The sequence below is a fragment of the Palaemon carinicauda genome, chromosome 17, assembly GCF_036898095.1.
Source record: "Palaemon carinicauda isolate YSFRI2023 chromosome 17, ASM3689809v2, whole genome shotgun sequence".
Taxonomy (NCBI): Eukaryota; Metazoa; Arthropoda; class Malacostraca; order Decapoda; family Palaemonidae; genus Palaemon; species Palaemon carinicauda.
Window position 1 is genome coordinate 104,189,391 of NC_090741.1, and position 23,699 is coordinate 104,213,089.

General features: G+C 38.4%; 1 protein-coding gene across 3 annotated transcripts in view; it reads right to left on the reverse strand.

The window, feature by feature from the left end:
• Nucleotides 1-19,260: 19,260 nt before the first annotated feature.
• LOC137656885 (uncharacterized) overlaps nt 19,261-23,699 on the reverse strand; it is a 73,069-nt gene continuing 68,630 nt past the window's right edge. For all 3 annotated transcript variants that reach the window (XM_068391260.1, XM_068391261.1, XM_068391262.1), the window contains exon 4: nt 19,261-21,465. In XM_068391260.1, coding sequence (XP_068247361.1) covers nt 21,249-21,465 — 217 coding nt within the window. In that variant the 3' untranslated portion in view covers nt 19,261-21,248. The remainder of the gene's footprint in view (nt 21,466-23,699) is intronic.

Sequence of the window (23,699 nt, forward strand, 5' to 3'; positions counted from 1 at the left end):
CCCTTACGACGAGGCGGACGGAGAGCCTTACGGTGAAGGAGGCCAACAGCAACAACAGCAGAAGAATCCTCCGAAGATGAGTCTCTATGAGTGTACTCTCTCTCGAACGAAAGAGAAACACTTCGTAGAAGAGACTGGTCAGCCAGTGACCTAAAAGGAGCAATCCTCCGAAGAGGGGCTCCTGCAGTTGCCCAGCCCCTTGAGCGAAACTGCAGGTGCGACCACTCAGCACCAAGAGCATAGTCGCACGAAAAAAAGGCAAGAGAAGAACCCCCCAAAAGGGGAAAAACTCAAGCCTGGACAGGAAAAACTTCCCTCGGAAGGAAAGTTACCCACCCAAGGAGGCAAGCCTCCTGAGAGTTCTAATATGAACTGGAGAGCTGTCAATCGTCACGGGAGAACTTCCAGTAGAAGGAGACACGCCCCTGACGAAAATCCAAAGGAGAGGCAGCAACATCCGAATCCCCAGGCCTCAACAAGACAGCTCACACCGTTACCATATTACAGAAACGAACTAGATCGGTAACTGTAAAAAAAAAAAAATCATTAGTACACATTCATTCCCCCGGGAAGGCTCCGAAGAGGAATCCCGAGGGAAAGGAAAACAAGAATTACACAACAGGCACGTGCCCTCACAACCACTTACACTCACGGAAGGAGAGCTGTAACCAAAACAGAATTATAACAATTATAATTATGAAACTATGTACTTATGTAATTTAAAAATGAATGAACACTAAAGAAAAAACGAAAACCCCGAAAGGAATCGTTCTACAAAGCTGAAAAATTAACAAATACAATTAGATTCATAAACTAATTGAGACAAAACGTACGGCGTAGCAACCCCCCCCCCACACGGGAAGGAAGCTACAAAAGGCGTAGTAACGTAGTAAAAGGGTGAACGACCTCAAGAGAGAGAGAAAGACCGAAGTCAAACTCGATCGCGACCCATAAAAATACACCGTGGTGGCCTACACTGCCGAGGGTTCCACGGAGATATCGTACACTACACACACAAGCACAAAACTCTGAAAAGGAAACTTACTGATTTCTATACTCAAATATATATACAAACATGAAAAAATGTTTACATATATATTGAGTAAAAGAAAAGTAAGTGATTAAGTAAAGACAAAACAAACAATGGCTGCCAAGCGAGGACAAAGACAGAGACGTCTGTCCCAGTCCGAGCCAAAAGTGAAAGTGAGCTTCACCGGTGTGTGAGGGGGGGAGGGGTAGCTAGCTACCACTCCCCTACCCCACCCCGCTAACTAGCGCGGGGGTAATACACCCTCGTTAAATTCTAATGGCTCGCCATTTCAGCTACACTAAAAGGTAAACCCAATGTAAATAGCGTGGTTTGTATTTCGGTTACGGAACAAACAAAGATTTGCCCACTCTGTGAACAAGAGTCTTGTTACTCAGGATATTGCATTAGCCCTCCTATTGTCGACAGATTTCGGCTATATTCCTTAGCAATCACACTCAACCGCATGCCAGCCTCATACATCTTGATTATCTCAAGCTTTGCCTCTATAGAAAGCATCCTCTTCTTCTTTCCCTGCACATCAGCAACATTCCTGGGATCCATGGCTAAGGTACGAGTTGAATAATGTAACGCAACTTGATACAGTACAGTAACTGAATGCACAAAAGCAAAATCACCAATACAAATTCAATGTGAACGATAGCGGTGCCGAAACAAAATGGTCGAGGAACGCCGATATGTAGATGCATGATGCGATAGATGCTGACCAATAGGAGAGCACGATCTTATAGCGGTGTCTAGCATCAGAGTAGGGAGATAACCAATGGGAGTGTGGGAGGATGGTGGCGAGTTTACAGCTGGCAGCGCGCAAAATTTTAAAATAGTCTTGGCAGCCGGGCGAATCTCGTACTGTACCTCGTTTCGCATCATAAAATTTTTTTCACAATATGAGTCGGAAAAACCTTCTCACCATGATATTTTCGTAATCAAAAACTTTCGTATCTAGAGATATTATTGTAATGTGATTTGTGGGATATGTAGCCAAATAGAATCTACAGTTACTGTATTTAGTTATACTGTAATTCTTTTTAATAAAGGGGAAATAAAACAATGATTGTAATGAAAAAAACCCACTGAACTGAAGTGTGGAATCAGAGGATCTTGTAGGGATGTGGTGTTGGTGAAAAAAAGTGCAAGATGAATACCGCTCTTTACGTCAGTTTGACCTACCGTATATTATTTCCGACTTTGTCACTCGTCCTTAGGATTAAATATCGTCAAAAAATAAAAACTGTGTAACAGTTTTCCCCTCTCTTACGTTGGTTTTACATAATAAAATAATGATTATGTGCTGTACTGTATGAGTACTGTACATCACATGGGAGCTTATTAATGTAGGTATCTGATTTTTATAAAATGATTCCAGTTAATAAAATTATACACAGGAAAGATTAAATACTCAACTTTCCAGAGGATGAAGATGCTGGAAATTGCATGGTAATATTCCTTATTGCATGGTAATATTCCTTAAAAACAGTAACAACACCGAGAGCAAGTGGGAGAAACACTGTGCTTGAATGGCTACTTTTAAGGAATAGTTACGCCGTAGTAGTACGGGGAGGGGATCCACCGGGTAACCTTGATAACGTCTCCCCTTCAAACTCGCCACTCTTCCCCCTCAAGGCGAAAACTCTATTCGGTGTGAAGATTGCTATGTGTCGTATCAAATAGTACGTCCCCTGATATTATGCGATATCCTTAAAAGTTATATTAAGGATACTCGCGCCAGGAGTTAGAATTCTGGAGACCTGTCGTCAATTCTCTGGGAGTATCACTGTAGCCAAATATCCCTTAGAAAGCTGCCTAAAGGAACCTTCCATCAGGACGACATGGCCATATTACCCAAAAATAGATTCCGTTTTGTTTCAGTATGTGTATAGGAAACATATAAGTAACTTTATAAAGCAAATCTCTGACCTAAGTAAAAAAAATCGTCTTGGAACAAATGTCAGGTTCAAAATTATAAGCTAAAGAATTAAGAAGATTAAATTCAATAGTTTCAAGAGATTCCCAAATACTATAAAAAAAAATCAAATGATCTTTATAAATGTTATTTTCATTAGTAAAATAAATTTTTGAATATACTTACCCGATAATCATGTAGCTGTCAACTCCGTTGCCCGACAGAATTCTACGGAAGGGATACGCCAGCGATCGCTATACAAGAGGGGGGTGTACTCACAAGCGCCACCTGTGGCCAGGTACTGCAGTACTTCTTGTTGACACCACTTCAATTTTTCCTCGGTCCACTGGTTCTATGGGGAGGAAGGGTAGGTCAATTAAATCATGATTATCGGGTAAGTATATTCAAAAATTTATTTTACTAATGAAAATAACATTTTTCAATATTAAACTTACCCGATAATCATGTAGCTGATTCACACCCAGGGAGGTGGGTGAAAACCAGTGTACATGTATATCAAGAAGCTAAGTATCCCGTATTTCATATTATCAGTTATTCAAAATAACAATGAAATTACAAGTACCTGGTAAGGAAGTCGACTTGAGCCATTACTCTGCCTTAAATAAGTTCGTCTTCCTTACTGAGCGCAGCGTTCCTCTTAGGAGGCTGAACAACTCTAAGGTGCTGAAGTATCAAGGGCTGCAACCCATACTAAAGGACCTCATCACAACCTTTAATCTCGGCGCTTCTCAAGAAAGAATTGACCACCCGCCAAATCAACAAGGATGTGGAAGGCTTCTTAGCCGACCGTACAACCCATAAAAAGTATTCAAGAGAAAGGTTAAAAGGTTATGGGATTATGGGAATGTAGTGGCTGAGCCCTCGCCTACTACTGCATTCGTTGCTACGAATGGTCCCAGGGTGTAGCAGTACTCGTAAAGAGACTGGACATCTTTGAGATAGAATGATGCGAACACTGACTTGCTTCTCCAATAGGTTGCATCCATAACACTCTGCAGAGAATGGCTCTGTTTGAAGGCCACTGAAGTAGCCACAGCTCTCACTTCATGTGTCCTTACCTTCAGCAAAGCAAGGTCTTCTTCCTTCAGATGAGAATGTGCTTCTCTAATCAGAAGCCTGAATAGTAAGAAACTGAGTTCTTAGAACTTGGAAAAGAAGGTTTCTTGATAGCACACCATAAGGCTTCTGATTGTCCTCGTAAAGGTTAAGACCTTTTTAGATAGTACCTAAGAGCTCTAACTGGGCAAAGTACTCTCTCCAGTTCATTCCCCACCAAGTTGGACAGGCTTGGGATCTCGAACGACTTAGGCCAAGGACGTGAAGGAAGCTCGTTTAGCAAAAACCGAGCTGCAAGGAACATGTAGCCGTTTCAGATGTGAAAACAATGATCCTGCTGAAGGTGTGGATCTCACTTACTCTTTTAGCTGTTGTCAAGCACACGAGGAAAAGAGTTTTTAATGTGAGGTCCTAAAAAGAGGCTGATTGGAGAGGTTCAAATCTTGATGACATAAGGAACCTTAGGACCACGTCTAGATTCCAGCCTGGAGTGGACAACCGACGTTCCTTTGAGGTCTCAAAAGACCTAGGGAGGTCCTGTAGATCTTTGTTGGTGGAAAGATCCAAGCCTCTGTGGCGGAAAACCGCTGCCAACATACTTCTGTAACCCTTGATCGTAGGAGCTGAAAGGGATCTTACTTTCCTTAGATATAACAGGAAGTCAGCAATCTGGGTTACAGTGGTACTGGTTGAGGAAACTGCATTGGTCTTGTACCAGCTACGGAAGACTTCCCCTTGAGACTGATAGATTCTGAGAGTGGATGTTCTCCTTGCTTTGGCAATCGCTCTGGCTGCCTCCTTCGAAAAGCCCCTAGCTCTTGAGAGTCTTTCGAAAGTCTGAAGGCAGTCAGACGAAGAGCGTGGAGGTTTGGGTGTACCTTCTTTACGTGAGGTAGACGTAGAAGGTTCACTCCTAGAGGAAGAGTCCTGGGAATGTCGACCAGCCATTGCAGTACCTCTAAGAACCATTCTCTCGCGGGCCAGAGCGGAGCCAACCAACGTCAGCCGTGTCCCTTTGCGAGAGGAGAACTTCTGAAGTACCCTGTTGACAATCTTGAACGGCGGGAATGCATACAGGTCGAGATGGAACCAATCCAGCAGAAAAGCATCCACGTGAACTGCTGCTGGGTCTGGAATCGGAGAACAATACAACAGGAGTCTCTAGGTTATCGAGGTAGCGAACAGATCTATGGTTGGCTGACCCCACAGGGCCCAAAGTCTGCTGCAAACATTCTTGTGAAGGGTCCACTCTGTGGGGATGACCTGACCCTTCCAGCTGAGGTGATCTGCCATGACATTCATACCGCCCTGAATGAACCTCGTTACCAGCGTGAGCTTTCGATCTTTAGACCAGATGAGGAGGTCCCTTGCGATCTAGAACAACTTCACGAAAGAGTCCCTCCCTGCTTGAAGATGTAAGCCAGGGCTGTGGTGTTGTCAGAGTCCACCTCCACCACTTTGTTAAGCTGGAGGGACTTGAAGTTTATCAAGGCCAGAAGAACCGCCAACAACTCCTTGCAATTGATGTGAAGTGTCCTTTGTTCCTGATTCCATGTTCCCGAGCATTCCTGTCCGTCCAAAGTCGCACCCCAGCCCGTGTCTGATGCGTCCGAGAGGAGAAGGCGGTCGGGTTTCTGAACAGCCAAAGATAGACTTCCTTGAGAAGAAAGCTGTTCTTACACCACGCGAGAGAAGACCTCCTCTCTTCGGAAACAGGAACTGAGACCGTCTCTAGCGTCATGTCCTTTATCCAGTGAGCAGCTAGATGATACTGAAGGGGGGGAGGTGGAGTCTCCCTAACACGATGAACAGGGCCAGCGATGAAAGTGTCCCTGTTAGACTCATCCACTACCTGACTGAGCATCGGTTCCTTCTCAGCATGCTCTGGATGCATTCTAGGGCTTGGAAGATCCTTGGGGCCGACGGAAAAGCCCGAAAAGCTCGACTCTGAAGATCCATACCCAGGGAGACAATGGTCTGGGATGGGACGAGCTGAGACTCCTCAAAATTGACCAGGAGGCCCAGTTCCTTGGTCAGATCCATAGTCCATCTGAGAATCTCCAGACAGCGACGACTTGTGGGAGCTCTTAAAAGCCAGTCGTCTGACGGAGCCGGACACAAGATCATGGTACTGCTGCACAGTCTGTGAACTGTCAACCATGGGGAAGCGAGGAAGTACAGTGACAACCCGAAGCTGTCTAGACTGTCTGGGACGTACAGACAACTCCTTATCGGGTTGCTGAGGTTGCCGCACTGCGTCACAACAAGTCACTTCTGCTGGCTGTTGAACGTCTTCCCAGTGACACACTGACTCCGTAAACAAAAAAATCCTCTAACAAGGACTAAGCTTGGACTGCATGTCTTGCAACACAGCTCAAGGTCTATGGGAGCAGGTGTGGTAACAGACGGGGTTAGCGACTGAAGTGGAACCATTACCTTCCCTGGGAGCATGTTATGCTTAAATAAAAGTCCATAGGAGGCTACGCAGCTAAAGGCTCCTCTCCAAATGACAGAGTCCTCAAGGGAATATCAGAAGGAGGGAGAAAAGCACTTTCTCATCTACAGGGACCATATCCGAGAAAAGCTAAGTTCTCTCAGTGAGGGTTTCACTGGTGCAAAAGCAGCAGACTAGAAGGCAACGTTAAGAAACTGCTTGACAGTCTAGTGAGTTGGCAACAACCAAAGATGTGTGACTGAGAAGCATGCGGTAAGGTATGCAGAGCATGTTGTATGCAGAGCATGCTGTATGCAGAGCATGCTGTATGCAGAGCATGCTGTATGTAGAGCATGCTGTAAGGTAAGCAGAGCGTGTTGCATGGCGTGTAACATTTCTCAGAAATTCCATGACCCGTGCTAGAGTGAGTAATATCGCATTACCGTCCATTGAAAGTGCACGTGCCGAGGGAATTGATTTAGACTGTTTTGTTGATGAATTTGATAGCCGGCATGATAATCGTAGAATTAAGCTACACTAAATGTACTATAATCTACTTCACCTCAGGAAAGGGAAACTCGCCCTGTTGGCAACACTGCATTACTTCATGCATGCTTGCATGGGGTTTAATATCAACATAATATTACCTTACATTCATAACTCATGATTCATTTGTTTAGAAGATATTTTTGCCATATTTTGCGATTTGTTAAAAATATATTGCAAGGAATACATATATATTTTTATATAAGTAATACAAATAACCTCCATTATCATAATGTTTGTGTAGGCATACATGTATATGATTACAAATGCAAGTTATGAAAGTAATGAGGTGTTATTATTGTCATTCGTTATTCCCAAGTTGAATGGGAAGAAGCTCAAGTTGAGGAAAAAGTGGCAGATGCATGCGTTGAGGTGGCTGACTCATAGCATGAGGTTGCTGCCTCAAGAGTTGCGCTGTAAGGGTTGCGGATGCGCAGTAGCAGGTTCCTGAGGAACGAGTTAAGGTTCCTGAGGTGTGAGCTGCGAGAGTTGAGGTAGTTGCAGCGAGTGCTGAGGTGGCTGCCTCATTGATGGAAGAGGTTGTCGTACCTCAAGAGATTGTTGCCTCGCTGGTGGAACCGCAAGCGGAAGCGGAGGAAGTAAGGCATAAGACTCCTGCTCCCATTGCTGAGGTTGCCTTAAGGAAGGTTAAGGTTGCTGCACAACGCTGGTAACTGGCAACTCAGAACGCGGTAAGGTAGCCTGAGGAACCTCAACTTCGTACGCCTGGCAGACTGGACTGCGGAGAGGCGGAGCTCTCGCAGGAGGAGGCGGAGGTTGCTGCACACCGCTGGTAACTGGCAACTCAGAACGCGGTAAGGTAGCCTGAGGAACCTCAACTTCGTACGCCTGGCAGACTGGACTGCGGAGAGGCGGAGCGTTCGCAGGAGGAGGTGTAACCTTCTCAGCCTGAAACTCACGCATTAAGACCGCAAGCTGCGATTGCATGGACTGCAGCAAAGTCGTCTTGGGATCAACAGACGATAAGGTCTGTTGAGGCAAAGCTTTAATAGAAGAAGAGGTCTGTTGAGGCATCGCCTTACCTCTCTTAGGAGGTGTGCAGTCACCTGATGACTGAGGAGAGTCAGAGCTAACCCAATGACTGCATCCGGGTTGTTGAACTCTAACTTCGTACGTCTGGCATAGGTCTGGACTTTACGTTTAAGAGGTCTTGAGACCTGAGACCAGCGTTTTCTCCCCGAAATTTCTTCTGCAGACGAGCAAAAAAAAAAAAAAAAAAAAAAAAAAAAGGGCTCAATCGTCTGCGGGTGGGAGTGACGGTCTCTGTAAGACACGCCCGCAACCACCGAGGATACTTCTGTGCGCCGATCAAGGCCTGCCGAACCCTTTTGCCCTTCGACATTGCTTCTCCCCTGGGCTTGGGAGCTTGCAAGAGGTCCCGGACTGGGAGGACGACTGGCACGCACAGAAGTACCCTCACGCACAACACTGACACACTTTGCGCTAATCACTTATCACTTTTGATTTTCTGTTTGCACTTATTTCACTGAACTCGAAACTTTAAGTGGTTTGTACCTGAAACACGCAATTCTATCCTTCCTTAAAAGTTAGTAATTGCGAAAACAGAATTACAATGTAACAGAAAAAACTAATGAAAGATAAATAATTCAGTGGCTGGAAAGAGACTAAACACTAGATCAAATAAACTACGTTTAAAATCTCTCACCGCATAAAGCTTGAGAACAAGAAAAAACTCTAGAAACGTTTACCTTCTTCCCCTAAAGAGACTAGGGAGAAGAGCAAAAACGATAACAACGTTACTCGCTTGAACGAAACGTTTATCCTCCTCTTTCTCCCTCCGTCTCTATCTCTCTCTCTCTCTCTTGACTTAGAACCTGAGAGAAGAGCCCAATCATATATATCGTTAAAACATATTATTGTTAAAGGAAAAAACTGAAATATTTCCCAAAATGAAAAGTTCCTTTATTAGAATTAAAACCATTAAGTTAAGAAAGAATGAACAAAACGCTAGACACGGTTACTCTTACTGCAACGTGACACCGTGAAAATTCTCTCTCTATCGTAACGATAGAGCGCAAGTTGAACGTTCTGAACGTCAACAACTGCAGAGACAAAACAAAACGTTAGTTCAACTTTGAAAACAGTACGAGACTATCAAAGAAATTCTTTCAAAAACATTAAAATAGCATAATATGTTAACAGGTAAAACCGAAATGACGGGCTCAATGTTAATTAACTTCGGTACCAAGAAAAGACCGCCTACTATTAGGAAAGGTCGAATATAAACAAAAATAAAAATTAATTTTAATAAGTTTATAATAAAAGGAAGTTAATCGAAGAGGCCTATAAAAGGCGGAGAGATATAAAATAAATCTATAACTTTTGTTAAGCAAAATTAAGAAAGAGAGTCTATACTCTCTTAGACACCAACACTTCCGTCTAAGGGAAGGGTCGGCCATTTAAAGGTGAAAGAGAGTTCATACTCTCTTCGTCACCATAATTAATCAAATTAATTCCAAAAGTTAGCTAAGCTAATAATAAAACTTCCTGAATAGCGAAAGCTGAAATCTTAGAGCAATACTTCACCAAAAACCGTGAACAAGACTCCAAAATTATAAGCGTATCCATGAACGTCTTGCCGGAAGCACGACAGAGGAAAAATTGAAGTGGTGTCAACAAGAAGTACTGCAGTACCTGGCCACAGGTGGCGCTTGTGAGTACACCCCCCTCTTGTATAGCGATCGCTGGCGTATCCCTTCCGTAGAATTCTGTCGGGCAACGGAGTTGACAGCTACATGATTATCGGGTAAGTTTAATATTGAAAAATATAAATACAGGGATCAACATACCCCTTGTTTTCTCAGAATATTAGCCAAGGATTAGCAGCAGCAGTAGCAGAAAAAAAGAGAGAGAGAGAGAGAGAGAGAGAGAGAGAGAGAGAGAGAGAGAGAGAGAGAGAGAGAGAGAGAGAGAGGGGGGGGGGGGGGCACAACCACTTCAATCAGTTCTTTACCTTGTTCTTATGCCATGACTGTCTGTTTCTTTCCAACACCTGAAGAGGGTTTTAGCAGCTAATTTGAAGGGAAGGTTAACAAAGGCAGCGGGGGTAAAGTTTTCTTCTTGTTGGAACTTCCACTTCATAGGTTCTTGTATTCAAAAGTAAGTTTGGAAATAATAGAATCTGGTTAAAAAGTCTGTTAATCCTTGGGTAAGATTCTAACTACACCTCTAGAACAGTGAAAACTATGCTCAGCATTATTAATATATAATATGCACTCTCTTGTTTGCCATTTTCATCTGAAATTAATTTTTGGGATTAAAATTATGGGTATTTTCTACAGTATGGCTGACATTATCCTTGCCCTATATCTGATTGCAAGGAAGATAACAATTGGCTGGACACCTAACATGCAGCAAAGGCAAAGAAAATTCTATAATTTAGAAGAGAACAATACTTGAAACAAGGTAGAATGGAAAAATAAAACAGTACAGGAAATTTTAAATTAAATAGCTAACAAACATGTCCAAACTGACAATGAAAAACTTACAGATCTTTAAACAATAAACTGAGGATTATAAATTTTGATGTTTTACAAGGCACTGTAAACTTTGAAGTTTTTTTTAGTTACTAGAAACCTAAGCAATGATAAGGCTGTTTCTAGAGCATTTTAAAGACTTGTCCCTAGTATTTATTCTTGTAGCTTTTTTGTCCTCTTAACTTCTATTGTCAATGTGCTACTGAATAGATATAATTACATTACAGATAATTTTTCTGACTAACTAAAGCATAGCATACCTAAAGTCTTAAAGAATGGTGATAGGAAATGTCAATAAATTTTCCAATATTTGAACAGAATATATTTAAGAGTTAAGAATTATTACCAAACATGATTAGGTTAAAAAAATATTCCAATACTTACTCTACACAAATTTTTCTGTTAAATATTTTGGCTGATGTTAATGTTGTGGATAGCTAAAACATATTATCACAAACTAAGCTACAACCCAACTTGGAAAAACAGGATGCTTTAAGTTCAAGGGCTCCAAAAGGTTAAAATAGACCAGTGATGAAAGGAAACAAGGAAATAAATAAACTAAAGTTTTAGAGAATTAATGAACAACTAAAATATTTTAAGGACAGTAACAACATTAAAGTAAATCTTTCATATATAAACTATAAAAACATGAAAAACACAAGAGAAAGAGAAATAAGATAGAATAGTGTGCTCAAGTGTACCCTCAAGCAAGAGAACTCTAACCCAAGACAGTGAAAGACCATGGTAGAGAGGGTATGGCACTACCCAAGAATAGAGAAAAATTGTTTGATTTTGAAATGTCCTCCTAGAAGACCTGCTTACCATAGCTAAAGTCTCTTCTACCCTTACCAAGAGGAAAGTAACCACTGAAAAATTACTATCATGATACATGAGGAGGGTCTTCAATTATAATCCTCCTCTTCCTCTTCCATCGGCAATTCATTTGGTAGTTAAATTAATCTTTGTCTATCCCATTCTCAATGCATGAAATGTTGAAAGCACAGGATGATGATTTACCCAAAGAGATATCCAATGTTGACTGGAATGCAGATTTCTTCATTTCATAATAAATAAGTTTGTATCAAACAATGGCATTCAAAAGTTGTTCCTCAACTTTTAAGTCCTGTAGGTGGTATCCATTTCTTCCAAAACTTTTAATCCAATATCAGTGTATGCAAATGCCTCATCCAATCTTAGTTGTAATTTCCTCTTTATCTGCTTTCCTCTTTCTTTAGGTTAAAGGAGTTAATTTTTCACTTCTTCAGCCTTGATATAAACTGTTGAATTCCTACCAGAATACACAATGTGCTTTGTATTTGATAGCTCTGCATGAGAAAACGTGTCCTGTAAATACAGTAATATGTTTGAAATGCCACCACCTTGAAAGGAACATTATTCAAATAAAAAAATTCTTTCACATTGGGAATGAAGAAGTTAAAAACCACTCTTTAAAGAAAGCTATGGCCATCCTAGCATTTTGTCACATTGCACTATTCTTTGTTGATTGCTAGCAAGACTGAGGCAGAGGCTACCTGTCTTAACATAAACAACATTTTACACTACTTGGGATCCTTTGCTTTACACGGAAAATTCAACATTTATACATCATAAGACTCCCGTACTTAATCATATCAAACTTGAAAAATAGTAAATCAAAAGAACATAAAAGAGAAGCATCTGCATACAGTATTGACATAAAACTAGTTATACAATAAAAAAAAAAATGAATGTAGGAATGAAGCATTAGAAACTTGAGAGGCACTCAGTAGAGCGCAGACTCCGCCACAGCAGCTTATTTCTTGACCTTGACCTTTGACCTTAACATGTATTAATTGGCATGGATTTTCATACATTCAAATATGAACCAAGTTTGAAGTCACTGTGACAACGATGTCAAAACTTACGGCTGATTACGTGAATTGAACATTTTGCTTGACCTTCCAAAATTTAATCCTTTCAAGTTTTTTTTTTTTACATAACAGTTAATCCATGCAAGTTTCATTACTCTACAATTAAAATTGTGGCCAGGAAGCTGTTCACAAACAAACACACAAACAGGGGCAAAAACAGAACCTCCTTCCAACTTCGTTGGTGGAGGTAATTAAAGTGTATACAGTACATTATTTTCGGAATAGAAATGTTTATTCATTTTATTTACATTTAACTACACATTACAAGAGCTCAAATATATGATAAAACTGTCTTTACACAAAATTAAAACTTATCAATAAAGTTATACACATTTTGTAAGTACATTAACAGAATAAAAAAAGACAAGATGACCCCATGTTACAAAGGCATAACTATACTTACTTGAAACTACCGATAATACCAGAGTATTAGGACCCATAAGATCATTTTCATTATGGGTTACAGGATTCTTCAAGACAAACTTAAAAAGAGTTATATATACTGTGCACACAGATTTTAGATAAATATCTGAATGACAAATGGTTTTCTTAAAAGAAGATCTAGCTTAACCAAACTATTAAGCCAATGAAAGGGAATTGATGCATATTTTCACCTATGGTATGTGGTACATGAATATATTTTGTCAAATAAATAACAAATCCCATTGGTATAATAGTAGGTATGTTTGATTCTTATATCTGGGAAGATTTTCATTTACTTTTTTCCTTACAATTAAAGCACATCTTCATAAATTCATCTATTTTTAGTGTGAAACAAAGGCAATACATATATGCAACTTGTAAATACTGTACTGTACTACAAAATGCTGCATATGTTCTCATTACTGTAATGGGTTTAACTAAACCAATGCATTATCATTCTTAACTTGCATAAGACTAACCCACAATGTTTCGTTTTTAACACTGTACATTATTACTACAGTATTACCCTGAAATCTCTTAACCAGGTAACATAGAAATTCTTACCTTTCAGAAGTTAGCCCAAAATGGGTTTGTTTTCATACAATGATAAAATTAGGATATCCTTTAAAAATTGCTGATCTTAGAAGATTTAATAATTGCATACACTTAAAATGAGAAAGATTTTTTTTAAAAATTCCTCAAGTTACTTTAGGCTTGATTATCAATGTTGGTTGATATTTGACAGTAACTCAAAACCTTCAATTATATATTTATTAGTACAGTGGAGTATTGTTTTTCAGTTTGAGATTGGGTCATGTGAATTATTCATCAATACAAATACTGTAGATCATAAGCAACGTAAAATAAAAACACATTTGGTATACACCACCTGTCTCCTCTACTCCTTGGCAAAAATTGAATTGGTTAAAATTGAGAGGTTGCTGACCTTTGCCAGTAAACTGTAATTGACATCAAATAACATCCTGGATAATTTTGGGCTAATTTAATTCATCGTTTTGGCTTTTATATTTTTGCTCTTTATATTTTCCAATATACTCATACAAAAATAAAGTACAAATATTCACTTTTAGAATGATATCATAATCAACATTATACCATGAAAAATCATTGTGCTGCTCGCTATGCCCACAAACGTAGTCTTATTGGGATTCGCTACAAAAAATGTTTTTTATCATCCCCAAATAAATGTTTAATATTTTCTATAGAAACATTGAATTATATCTGGTAATTTCAAATTTCATAATTCTCCTTGGTAAATGCATGACTAGGATTTTTCATTTTCCTGTAATTACTTCAATGGATATCCTTCATTCTTATATCCTTAGGGTATACAGTAAAGCCATTTGGCTAACCAAGTGGATACTGAACTTTACTTGTACCTTAAGATAAAAAACTATGTACTATAATCATAAAATTATGACCATTACAACAGAAATGTTAATCATTAAGATCATCATAGTTTCATACAAGATATGCTGTCTTCACAGCAACTAAACTGTATAAAACTTTCATATAATAAACACAAAAATTTCCAATTCTAAAATACAGAAAAAAAAATTTTTCTGGCATTTAAAGCCAACTTGTGCATGTCCATTTAAACAGTACAACAAATATTGACTAAAAGCCAATCCATTAATTTGCAATGCGATACCATTTTGAATGGTAATACCACATATCCTCCTCCTCTTTCCTCATTCACCCTATTCTTACTGTCCTATCCAAACATGATTCTTTGCTCTCGTATTGGTCTTCAATGTTTCTTACTTTGACCAATCATTGCAACTCAACAATTATTTTTTCTTCAATGCTCCTTTATTGGTTGTGAGTTATCCTGTTTGACCTACAGTGCTGAAAAATGACTCACAAATGCAAACTAGATCACAAATTTAATAACTTTCATTGCAGTGAGCAACTTTAGTTGCAAAGCTGAGGGAAATGAACTGGTCATTAACAAGGTGATGAGCACATGGCCAAACATTTACCAACATGTAAGATTCTTTTGAGAAGCTATTGCTTGAAGATGTTGGCTATATGTCCTTGATAGAAGAAATTATTTTCTTCCAAGCTATCTAATCCATACACAAACTCCAGATATAGGATATCATATTAATATTTCCAGTTCCTATTTACCAGTGTCTGACTGCTCCAAAGTGCATTAGATCTGCAATGCTATACAAATCAGCTGTTGGGAGCAGAGGTAAAACGCTTTCCAAACGTAAGCTCTTTAAGGATTAATGTGAAAATAAAGTGGTATCTTGAAGACTGCAAATTACAGTAGGGTTGACAGCTTGCCATTTCAGATGTCCTTTGAGAACAACTAAGTGGGCAAAGATTTACCATTGATTCAGTTCCAAGATTTAACCTTTGATGATCCCTTTAATCAACTTCTCTTATCAGTTTTGGATGCAAACACATTTAAATATATTGTGATAACTCCCTGCTCTCCTTCGATTTACCAACCAAATATTTTTGTGGGTAACTTTTAGGGTTTTATCAATTGGGAGATATACTGTACAGGAAAAACTTAGTTCAATGAAAATGAATTTTAGATTGCATAAATGGCAGTAGAAGTAGGTCATCTTTTCTTAAATGATATGAGAACTCATCTAAAGCACTTTCTAAAAGCCAAGTACACTACTGATAATTATTATAACTGATTTGTTACAAAGGCAACATCTTTAAGCACCCTTCAATGTTTTGAGGTTTTGACATGGCCTACAAGAAGTTGAAATGATATACAGTAGCAAAAGGGATTGAACTTATTTGCAAAAAGAAGGTCTGCAGAACTTCTGCATTTGTGTAACTTGCATCACAAATGGTTTCTAGACAACAGACAATAATTGGTATTGGATACAGTTCATAAGAATTCTTCTACATGATACAGTAAACAAAAGACTACACTAACTTTTAACTCGAGATTCAAAAGGCAGCAAAGTCTGAAATCCAGTAGTATACAATAAACAAGGTACAGTATTCAGGTTGCTGATACAGGTATAGTGCCTGAACAGTAACTGTGAAACAATGAAAGCTTTACAAACAGAATGCATTCTCGATTTAACTATCAATAGAATGAATAAGTTTAAAATTACTGTACTCTTAACTTTTCTTGAAATTTCATCTCCTTTCAGAGCAAATTATATTTCAACCGACAAAAATTCAATCCTGAAACACAGTACACATGAAAAGAATAATCAAATATTGTCGGTTGAGTATTTAAAGTACAGCACAGTACAGTTCATGAAAAGTTTGTCATGAAAATGCTACTTTCTCCTTATGAACACCTAGGGAGTTTCATAAAAATAATGCTACTTTCTCCCTAGTTTATATTATATGAAATATTAAAAAGCTTTGATTACACTATGGGTACTATACTACAAAGTAACCTGAAGAATTTGGTACACAAATTAAAGCTTTGTAATGATTGGGAAATAATTTTTAGTATGTGTAAGTATGTATATGAATTGTATATGTAAGTGATTGTCTGAAACTTAGACTAAAATAACCAAAATCAATCTATGTAAAATCTACTGTATTTGAAACTACATTTCAAATACATCAGTACAATATGTGGCCCACATTATAAAAATGCAGTGCACAGCTCTCATATTTCATTCCAATATGCTGTATTTGATTTACACTTGGTGCAATATCTATATCCCACAAAACAATACTGTACTATATTATTTTTTTACTGAAGTCATTACAGTCAAACAAAGAATGAATAAGGCCATTAACTACAATCAGCCAAATAATAACATCTACCTATAAGTGACTGTATCTGAGGGTGGAAAAATTTTCCTTTCTAATGCAAAAGTTAGCAAATCACATAAATGCAAATTCAAATCTATCCTTTCTCCATTCTTATACTTGCTGTGTTGTGTACCCTATATTTTTCCAAACTAAAAACACTATCAAGTTCAGCTTAGGCACCCTGTTTACTAAATATATTTCAATTAATATTTCTCACCTCAGTGAGAGTCAACCAATGTTTGATTTCCTGCTTTACAATTGCAATACACTACAAATGTGTATCATGGGGCTACAAAAACTGCATTTTAACCAGGTTTTAATCCTCCCATCCTACCATGACTGTAACAGTTAACAAACTGATATTGTTTTCCAGAATGACCCAGTCTAATAATAAAAGATCTATCAAGTGATTATACACGTGTAGGGTTTTAAATAGAAAGGCTGATAGGATTGGATACCTGATGCTTTTTTCTAGTTCATGCCTGCAAAAAACAAGGATGCAGGGGCACTGCCTACAGTGTGCTGGTACTGAAGATTCTTAGCAGATTCCTGTCTTTTATTTTTCTTCTTTTTTCTCGGATCTCTCCAAACAGAGATGTTCAACTATCAAAATTTTACCCATCATTCAAAAACAAATTCTTTTGCCAAGCTACAGTATTTTAAAGATATAAGCTTGTATGTAGAAGAAAAAACAAAACACTGGTTTGCATAATCCTAGGTTGTTTACAAATTTACCTGTTATGAAAAGAAGACAAACCTTATAAGAAAATCATATTACAAAGCAATAAACAAAAATTCCAATGCATCAGAAATATTGGTCTTTTATCACTCACTATAAAGACCACTTCATTGAGCAAAGTATATACCCATAGTTTTGTCATGCTAAGGTGCTGTTCCACTGCTTTATGAAGGCATGTTTGGTCGAAGGATAAGGAATCTTTTCTTAAGAAAAAGCTCAGCTTACGATGCTTTAAGAGGAATAAAAAAGACTGTTTCAACGTGAGATACAGTAGACCAAACCTTCAACTATCTTGGGTTATCTTGTTTCTGAATGATGTGGTTCCACTTGAATGGGGGACTGTATAGCCCAGAGTAGCTACCACACTCCAAAGATCTTGCTAAGGACTGTACCAAAGTCCTTAGTGTGAAGATTACAGGTTGACCAGAGGGCAACAACTACCATTCAACCTTGCATGCATTCCGTAATTCGCATCACTCTATGTAGTCACTCAGCATATTGTCTAATCATTACTGTCATTACAAAGCAATTTAATCCAACGACTGAGTTGAAGCTCCAAACTTCATCAGGACTCTCCATTAGAGTGTACTGTACTAACCAATATTGGACACTGACATAACTTGTAAAATCTGACCATCGCAATTATTTAGCCAGACTAGAGTATATACTTACACACACCATCTCCTCCTACACCTAAAGATGCAAAGGGCCTCTGTTAGATTTTGCCAGTTGTCTCTATCTTAAGCTTTTAATTGAATACTTCTCCATTCATCATCTCCTACTTTGCACTTCATATTCCTCAGCCATGTAGGCCTGGGTCTTCCAACTCTTCTAGTACCTTGTGGAGCCCAACTGAACATTTAGTGATAACCAATCTCTCTTGGGGAGTGCGAAGAGCATGTCCAAACCATCTCCATCTACCCCTCTTCATGATCTTATCCACATATGGCACTCGAGTAATCTCTCTTATACTGTAGAGTCATTTCTAATCCTGTTCTGCCATTTAACTCCAAATATCCTTCTGAAGGCTTTGTTCTCAAATTTACTAAATCTATTAGAGATTGTTTCACTGTCATACCATGACTCATGTCCATAGTGCAGCACCTATCTCATTAAACTGATATATAGTTTGATTTTTATTTGTAATTTCAGGCAATTTGCTTTCCAAATTTTACTTAACTTAGCCATTGTCTGATTTGCTTTTCTCAATCTTTCACTAAACTCTAATTCTAAAAATCCTGTATTGGAGATCATAGTTCCTAAATATTTTAATGATTCTACCTCATTAATCCTTTCTCCTTCCAACGATATTTCATCTTCCATTGCATACTCTGTTCTCATCATCTGTCTTTCTTCTATTTATCTTCAGCCCAACCTCGTGTGATATTTCATGCATTCTAGTAAGCAAGCATTGCAAAACCTGTGGTGTTCTGCTAGCAAGGACAACATCAGCAGCATACTCTATGTCTGCTAAATTCCTATCACCAATCCAGTCCCATCCTTCTCCACCCTCCCTGACTGTTCTATGCATTATGTACAGACAGTAATATCAAATTTGTATGTATCAAGAAAACATGTTTTCTTTTGTCTCAATTGTAACCCTTGAATGAATTATCAAAATAAAATCTCCCTCTGCACTCTGTCCAATTAGGAGCTCATACAAGAAAAGAAGAATTTCTCTAGGACTGCAGAAGGTTTGGGTTTAGAAGTTAGTGAAGTGCGATTGCCAGTGGCCCTAGACTTCAACTCTGAACTACCACTTGGGCATCATCTGTTGAGTGCTTCTGGCAAGCATTCATCCTATCATCACCCTGTTCATCTTCTGTATTCCCACACAGATCAAGCTTGATTTTTGTCCCCTCTCAAATGAGTCAAAGCAAGAGCCCGTGTCCCAATTATGTGTGGGGCAATCTTTACCAACCGATCAATATCAAATAAATGTTTTCCATTAATTTGAATTTTTTTTTGAGACATCAATTTAAACGTTTTCTACTGATTTGGAATTCTTTTGAGACAACACTAAACATAATGAAGGTAATAGCTAAGGGAAAAAAACATGCTATTTGTGCAAAATAATGTCAAGAAAAAAGAAACAAATATAAATAAAACATAAAAGATTCTAGTGAGCTAATTTCAAACATAAGTTTGACAAAAGACTATCAGTTACTACTATAATATACTATCTCCTTCTCTACATCTGTTGGGTATGTGTCTGCGTTGTAATATCTAATAAATCAAGTAAAAAAGTATGGTAAAAGAAAAATCAACTTTAACCATTTGTAGAGTAATAAAAGGTCAGCTGAAAAAAAGAAAAAAAAAATTACTATATCACTGATATAAATGTTACTTCTACTAAAAGCTGTCTCCAAGGAGCATTTTGGTTCATAAAAAAATCAAAATTTGACTTTTACTCCATAACTTACTGCTTTATGAAATCTTATACTGTACAATACAGTATTTTGATAGGCTAAAAATTTCAAGATTGATACAAAATCTATTTCAAGGATTTATGTCCAATGCTTTCCTTTTTCTACTGACTGAAATTGTGACAAGCACAATAAATAATATTGGTTGAGAGTTTACTGTAGTTGCACTCAGCAATTTTTTTGCAATACTGTAGTGAGTTCATAGCAAGAAGTCGATTAAAGGTGTGGCAGATTCTGGAATTTCCATGAGTGCGGTGCAACCAGTTTGACCACAAATTATCAGAATAATGGTTCCCTACCTACAAATTCAAAATCCACCCTCTCTCTTTCTAAACAGACTTTGTGCTCTAAATGCACTATAGTAGCTAGCCAAAAAATACACCTAAAACTGTAAATTTGGTGTATTTATGACCAGCTTAAAAGCACAGAAGGCACACCACAGGGATACATCCTACCCTAACCTAACCTTACTTGGGGGTATTTACTCTGGACAACCCTTTCCATGACCTAACTTCTTAAGAGCCCCTTATATTGTTTCTTTGTCCAACCTTAGTCTAGCTAACTTTAGGAACTTACTGAATATATTTTACTAAAATCAAAGAAAAATAAATTTCTGGAAAAAATTGCTTGAGAACCATCATACAATTCAACTTTCTTAGATAACCAGCCATTTTCCTCAAGTGAGAAATTTGATTTACATGCCTTCGATCATTATTGTAAGCTTTTGCCAAAATTTGTTTTACTGATAATGAGTCACTGAGTATATATGATTGTTTACCAGAAACTCTTCTCAGCTGTTGTACATCTATTTATGCATTATTGTTACTCAAAATGTTCAGTTCAAAAATTCCTATGGATCCAGCCAAAAGAGTCCATTTACTTACAAACTAAAATTATAAGTGAAATAAAATTGCAATACTGTTCAACAGAGCTTATTAAAACACCCTAAATATATATAAATTTAAATTAGTTTCCTATTATCCTAAATTTTCTCAGCTAATAAATGCTTACATAATGAAATTGTATTTACTTATTAACATAATGCTAAATTCTCTTAACTGTACAAAGCAACAACTTTTAAAGAGCCATAATATAACCGTGTTATTACACAAAATAGAACTATACTGTAGTTTCTACAATCACGACGCATCTACCAGTAGCTTAAACATGTTTTTTAACATTCTTTTCATGCCACAAAACTTGATAATATAGTATCCACCTTGTTGTTATACAATAGGTATACGGTAATTTACCCATCTATAAGTAACAAATTCCATATACCGGTAAAACATAAATATCACAGATAAGTCAATATACTGTGGACCAGAAACAGTATCTTTTGCTGAACAAATATCACATAAGCAATTTTACCTGGCCAAATAACCAAAGGACTGTAAGTGAATCACATATAAAAGGCATGCAGTATTTCATACTAAACTGAATATATCAAGTGTTACTCTGCAGGGTTTTCGTGCTCAGTTGTGTTGAATTCTTGTAAAATACTCCGCTCCAACTGAAAATCATATTCATAATCATCCCAGTTGAACATGTTTATTTTCTCTATCATACCTGCGGTTGAGCTTAAATCGATATATTGTATGCTTCCTTCTAGAATAATTTTGGAGCCCAATTTAAAAGGTACGTCATCAATTGCACTCTGCGGTTCTGATCTGGAATGAATAAATACATAAAAATAGTCTTTAGCCATATTGGAAAATTTTTTTTGCATTAATAAAATTACCTTGCTATAGGAAAATATAGAATCTATACCAGACACAGATATAATGCCTAAAAGATAGTTATCATTACTATAATGTACAGCAGTGTCAAAAATTACAGTCTCATTTCAAGATTAACAAAACTTGTTCTTTAAATATATGAAAATTAGAGCAGGGTATAATCAACAATATTGGGTGATAACATATCAGTGGAAACAGAAGAATGAAAAACTGAAAGCAATACAACTTGTGATGAAAGGGAAACTGAAAACAAGTTTGAAGAAAAGGGATTTTGACCAAGGAAAAATCTATTTCTGGGAAGCCAGAGTCCGAGTGCAGGGGTTCACCGTTGCACTGCAAATATCTGACTAGGCTCCAAACTCAATGAGTATCCCTTATAGCGGAGTAGAACTCAAGGCGGAGAGGATGAACGTTCCGAACCTACTCCCAAGGCGGAGCGGGGAGAGGATGGAACTATGGGTGGCGGCATAAAGCGGGCCCAAAATAATGACTCATACACGAACGGGACCTATTAATAATGCTAGCTATATTAACAGTAACCACATAATAAAATAAAACGTAAATATCATCAAACGTAAGTATCATAAACCCGTAGAAGGAGAGGGGGGAGGGATAACCCGTGAGCGTATAAAACGGAAAACGGGAAATCCACCTCTCTTACTCGAGATTAAGAAAGAAAACGAGAGAAAGGGTAACTCGTAACTGTAGCAACAGAAAACGAGAACTCCATGCTCACGCTCTCATGGTTACATTATAAAGAACCAAAAGCACACAATAATATGATATAAGAATAATGATAAAATTGTAATAACCATGAACGAAGAATAACGACTGCGTAACAAATAAATATAAAGATATAGTCTAAAAACGACCGCCTTCCCGAGGCGGGTTCTTAAACTATAATAAAGCCAAGGACGTTATTCTTCATTCGTCCAAATTGGACTTGCTAGCAAAAAATACCAAAGTAAAACAAAAATAAAATAATGATAACAATAATGGTTCAAAAATCGTAAGTGATATAACCTAGATGACAGAGTACCAGATGGGCAATATTAACTTGAAATACCAGCGAAGCAAACAAAGCCACAATGGCTGCCGACGCCGAGGAAGGCCAAGCCGAACCAAAATTAAAATCCACACTACTGGAAAGAGAACAAATGCCCGGTACTGTAAAAAGCTGTCAAAACAAACTATGGTACTTAACATTGGTAAAGGTGAAGTAGTAGCGTCAGTCATGATGAATTAAATCCAAAAACGGGAAAAAACACCAAGAGCACAAACAAATACGACTAAGCGAGCAAGTCCAAAACAGAAGGATGGCCTAGAGGGCGCTCGTGTTAGGTGTCGGTGGCGTGGTCTGGAGCTATCAAGGTCATGCGGGCGTTGTTTGACTCCCTGAACTTTTTCAAGACTGTCCACGATCTAGAACGGTGGAAAAGCGTACATGTTTAGTCCTTCCCAGTCCATGAGAAAGGCGTCTATTGCAACTTCTTCCTGGTCTGGGACTGGAGAGCAATAAACTGGTAACCTCTTTGCCTTCTGGGTAGCGAAGAGGGCTATAGAGGGTTCTCCCCACAGCATCCAAAGGCTGGTGCACACCTCGTGATGTAGGGTCCACTCTGTTGTGAGAACTTGTCTTCCTCTGCTGAGAAGATACGCCCTGACATTCTTTTCCCCCTCTATGAAGCGTGTTATCAGAGTGATGTCCCTCGCTTTCGCCCACAGTAGGAGATTTTTCGCTGCCTCGTAAAGGGAATCTGAACGAGTGCCTCCCTGCTTCCTGATGTAGGCCAACGCTGTGGTGTTGTCTGCGTTGACCTGAACTAATTTGCCCTGGACTTCCTCTTGGAAGTGCATTAGAGCTAGATGAATGGCCACTAGCTCCTTGATGTTTATATGCCATTCCTTCTGAGACTCTTTCCATAGACCCGAGATCTCGTCTTTCCCCAGTGTTGCACCCCACCCCATGTCTGAGGCATCTGAATACAACACTAGGTCGGGGTTCCTCTGTTGAAGTTCGAGGCCTTTTAGAAGTTTGTTGGCATCGTCTCACCAAATTAAGTGATTCCTGATCCCCAGAGGAATCGGAATCCACATTTCTAGACCTTGGTCTCTTGTCCAAAATTTTGAAAGATGGAATTGAAGATGCCACAAATGAAGTCTTC